This window comes from Melanaphis sacchari, unplaced genomic scaffold (assembly GCF_002803265.2).
Source record: "Melanaphis sacchari strain LSU unplaced genomic scaffold, SCAv2.0 Contig95_pilon_pilon, whole genome shotgun sequence".
NCBI lineage: Eukaryota > Metazoa > Arthropoda > Insecta > Hemiptera > Aphididae > Melanaphis > Melanaphis sacchari.
This window is the reverse complement of record NW_020271679.1, coordinates 650051-654891: the sequence shown is the minus strand read 5'-3', so window position 1 is coordinate 654891 and position 4841 is coordinate 650051. Positions and strand designations below refer to the sequence as shown.

At 23.5% G+C, this 4841-nt stretch overlaps 1 protein-coding gene across 2 annotated transcripts in view; it reads left to right on the top strand.

Annotated features, from left to right (window-relative positions):
- Positions 1 to 251: 251 nt before the first annotated feature.
- The window catches only part of LOC112603110 (uncharacterized threonine-rich GPI-anchored glycoprotein PJ4664.02-like), an 11821-nt gene continuing 7231 nt past the window's right edge, over positions 252 to 4841 (top strand). For both annotated transcript variants that reach the window (XM_025351539.1, XM_025351538.1), the window contains exons 1-5: positions 252 to 978; positions 1529 to 1589; positions 2428 to 2497; positions 2580 to 2743; positions 3007 to 3194. In XM_025351539.1, the coding sequence (XP_025207324.1) occupies positions 388 to 978; positions 1529 to 1589; positions 2428 to 2497; positions 2580 to 2743; positions 3007 to 3194 (1074 nt within the window). In that variant the 5' untranslated portion in view covers positions 252 to 387. The remainder of the gene's footprint in view (positions 979 to 1528; positions 1590 to 2427; positions 2498 to 2579; positions 2744 to 3006; positions 3195 to 4841) is intronic.

Genomic DNA, 4841 nt, shown 5'->3' with positions numbered 1-4841 from the left:
TTAAATAAATTGTATTTTAAAGCAGGAAAAGCACCATTTATACTTTCAAATTCGACTAAATTTATAAATATAAAATATTGTTTTAAAAAATACTTCAAAATGATTATAATTAGTTTACAAGATTTAAGAAAATTGTACTCCAAGATGAGTTTAATGAAGAAATTTTCTCCGCCAAAAACATATTCTCAGTTTATTGCGTATAATAAATTATTTCTCCTAAAAAAGTTTTCTATAAAGAACATAAGAAATCAACAATTTCTATCAAAAGTGTATTCTAATATTTATTTCAAAGGTACATTATCATTACTGAAAATATATCCTTATGAAACCATCCAAGATAAACGATCTATATTTAAATTTTATAATAAAGCAAAGAGTAAATTATCTATGTCCATTACATATTCTAAGGTGAATTTAAAAAAGCGACTATCGATATCAAATAAATATTCCGAGAAGTATCCATCTCTGCCAATTACATATCTCAAAAAGAATATGATGAAAAAATTTTCTTTTTCAAACAGATATTTTAAGGATACTGTAAAAAAAGAACTAACTCTACTAAATACATGCTTAGAAAATTCTGTTGAGAAGGAACTATTGCAACCAAATAAGTATTCTGTGGAAGTTATAAAGAATAGATTAAATCTTCCAAAAGCTAATCTTAATTTGTCTATAAAAAATATAGTATCTGTACCAAACACACATTTTGAAGTGACTATAGATGAAAAATGTATCAAAAATGTATTAAACATCAACTCTAAAATGGTTGTAAAGAAAAAAAAGAAATCTCTAAGGTTAAATCCTCAACAGATTACAACAGATGAACCAATTGTATCCATATTGGATGAAGCAACTACAACTAAAATAACACCTCAAAAAAAAAAATTTTTGGTTGGTCTAGGATTATCGTCATGTGTACACAGTGAAAAAAAGAATGTGAGATCTAGATTATCAAAAAAAAGAAAAATTCATCCAAAGGTAACAATTTTTATTGCTTGTTGCTTTTAATTTTGTTTCTCTTTTAAAATAGGATTCCAATTAGGATTAAATTGTAATGGTTTATTTTAATTTGTAAATAAATAACACTTTTTGATTAGAAATATAATTATAATTTATTTGAAAACATCATTGATAATTTTTGTGTTACAATATTGGTATTATCAATATTTAATAGGAGACTATACTATTGCAATACTATCTGTTCAATATTTATAATTATTAAATATATTTTTATAATAATTTTTATTTAAATTTGGTATTTTTGCTTATGATTAAATAAATAAGATTGTACTAATATTATTAATACTCATAACAAATTAACTTCCTTAGAATTGAAAAAAAATTAGACAATTTTATAAATTCTCCACTTTTGCAACATTTACATACATAACAATATATTGTTGAGTAACTAATAGTTGTTTACGAAAACCAGATCATTGTTTAAATGAGAAATTTTAATAAATCTTTATATTGGATATAAACTTAAAAAAATGTGACTAGAATGTTTTAAAAATTATTTATTTTTCAGGCTATTAACATAGATAATAAAGAAAAAACTAAACAATCGAATCATGATCGAACTAGTTCAGGTAGTTTGTTTATTTTAATATTATTAAGAAAAGTAAATTATTTTTGTTTATACTACTAAAATATGAATATTAATTATTTATATATACGTATTGTATTTAATTGAACTTGTCAAAGTTTTTTAATTGTATTTTAAGTATTCAATTATAAAAAATGGAATTTGTACTTATTAATCTATTTAAAAGAAAATTAATTTAATTTTTTCGCTGTTGAATACATTTTACATAATATAAGTATACATACTGGATGATTCTATGATATAATGATACTTATTATCTTAAGAACTCTTAATATTTATTGAAATATTTGTATTTATTTATTATTATTACTATTATTTTTTGTTTCAAGTCGTTACAAAACAAATTTTTTTTTTTATATTATGTTTTGTATTTTTTCTTTAATTCATGGCATCCGTTTTTAATTTCATATTTCGAAAACGAATATTATTCATATTATTTTGATACATAATATTCAAATTTTGTTCAAAAATTTAATCAATACTTTTATAGTAGTATTCTAAGTTTTAATGAGTGGAGTATTGAACTAAATTTTGTGGACTATCACTAATCAAAACTTTAAATATTTGCAACTCATAAACTACTCTTCTAAAATTTGACTTTTATGTATTAAATACTCCAAATAAATAATCAACTTAAAATAAAAATAGAAAAAATATATTGTGTAACGACTTAAAATTATGTAATAACCATATTTTCTAAAACATTAATAATTTTAGAACTAATTAATGTACTTCATTAAAAGAATTATCTGGTATATGTATTCTTTAATTGTTACTTATTGTCAATTAAAATTTAAAAATACATAATGAATAAATTTCAGAAAAAGTGAAGAGAACGTATCCATCAAAAAAATCCAACTGTAAAAAAGATGATCAAAAGCATACCGTCATGTATGTATAAATAGTTAGTGCTGAATGACGATCAACAACGTCCACTAATAATTGGATTGTTGGTGTAATATTTTTTTTTTAGCCCTACTTTGATCTCAGCAGAAAAACCATTAGGATCATCAATTAATATAGATCATTCTTGTATTCCTGAATGCAGTTCTTGTAACAGAAAATTTGATTTACTAGAAACTCCTTTTCATATAGCACAAATAAAAAATCCAGATAAGCAAAAAGCGTGTTTGGAAAGTATGAAATTTATATTACATATTTAACATCTCTTTTTAATTTTTAACAATAAGAATAACTAGATTTATATGGTTAAAACTAAAAACAAACTGGTGTTTAGAAAATTTATGTTTTAATTAAATATTTATTTAAACACCTATATTTAAACTTAGTCTTAACTCTTGAATAGTTTTGATTAATATTTCAGTTCTACAAGTTGTTAAAAATCTGAAATTTTTTTGATCAACGAATATTTTACTGTATTTATATTGATATTTTTATAGATGCTTCTCATTTAATTGGATCAGATTCGTGTTTATGTACTGGTTGTTACCAGGCCATAGAAAAACGAACTTCTATAAAGAATCTTAAAAAACGTGCCTGTATTATAATGGCTTGTGAACAAACTGTGTCTATTGATTTTAATTCGAAATGGATGGATATTATAAAATCTACGCTTTTATCAAATAAGGTATATAAAATATTATGTTATGTAGGTACCTTCGTCCTTCACGTTAACATTTACAAATTAAAACCAAAAAAAAAACTTTTATGATATATATTACATCATATTAAGATTATTTTTAAGCTTTAAGTTTATGGACCTGATGACAGGAGCAGTAACAAGAACTAGATTGTCATCCATTACCCATATCCTGTGAAGAGTTCGAAGAAAAATTGAATTTATTAGCCAGTTTAAATTAAGCAACACGAGATTGAAAATTACAATGTCGAACAGTTGAACAATCGAATTGTGAAGAATGGAAAAGGAAGAAATAAAGATTGACTACCAAATTTTGCAAATCTGCAAATGCGCAAACAACTCCTAAAGAAAAACATATAATTTCAATTTATAACAATCGGATTATTTTCTATGGTACCTCTGCAACTGCAATTTAACTATATTTTACTTGAAAATATTTTCTGTAACAATTTAATAACTTGAATTTAGTTACGAATACAATTTGAACCTATATTGTGGCAAAGAATTATAGTTTCTTTATGTATGCAGTGAAATTGGCAGGACCATTGTTGACTTCGATTCACCATTATTGCTTCCAGATGGACTAGTTGGACGATTCAATTATAGAAATTAAATGTCCTTTCTATAAAATATTTCACACCTATGAAGACATAACAAAAATTAAAGTTTATGGAAATACAAACAACAATTTAATTTAAAACACATATATATTAATACCAAGTTCACAAGCAACTTCACATAACTAATAGAAAATTCTGTTACTTATTGTGTGGACACCAAAGGTATAATAAATATATATATATATTTTTTTCATATATTATATTATTTATAATGTACATTATTATATTATATAATATTATGTATTTGTACTATTATAGGGATATGTGTTGATAAAATAGAACGTGACGATGAGTTTGGAAAAACAAAATGGAAGTTATTTTATCGAGTTTTACCTAAATTACTTGTTACCAGAACTATTAACCTCAGTTAAATAAAGTTAAATTTAATTGTAATTTATTTTTATAAAATTTTAATTATAAATGTTTGGCAATATAATATAATATCTATGAATATAAACAGATTTTATTATAAAATATATATATTATATAGGTAGCGACATTGTGTTTATCATCGGCATAAAGCACTTTTGCTAATAACCCATATAACAAAATAATGTGTTCTAGAATCTCCGCCCGCACCGTTCTTACCCGTGAGACGGTGTCAATAACACTAATGATCATTTACTACGCACACACTTGTAAGCTTGCACGCACGCCCTTATATTATTGCCTATACTAAACTCCTTAGAAACTGTACGTTTGCAATCCCCTTAATATTATTTAGTTTTATATTCCCATTCATTTAGTCTGATTTTAATTTGAAATATAAAAATGTAATATATTATGTAATGAAAATGTATAATATTTTAAGTAAAAAGTTTTTTCTGCCATTTTGTATAACTTACCTTTTAAGGAGTTCTATATAGGCAATTTCCAAATGAATAACTGCGAGTCATGTAATTATTGTGTATAGATAGGTGTGGATTTAACTTTTTAATAACTATCGATTCTCATTTTAAATTATTTACCCTACTTAAAACAAAATTAAAACTATTGTTTGGAAAATGAAGTAATA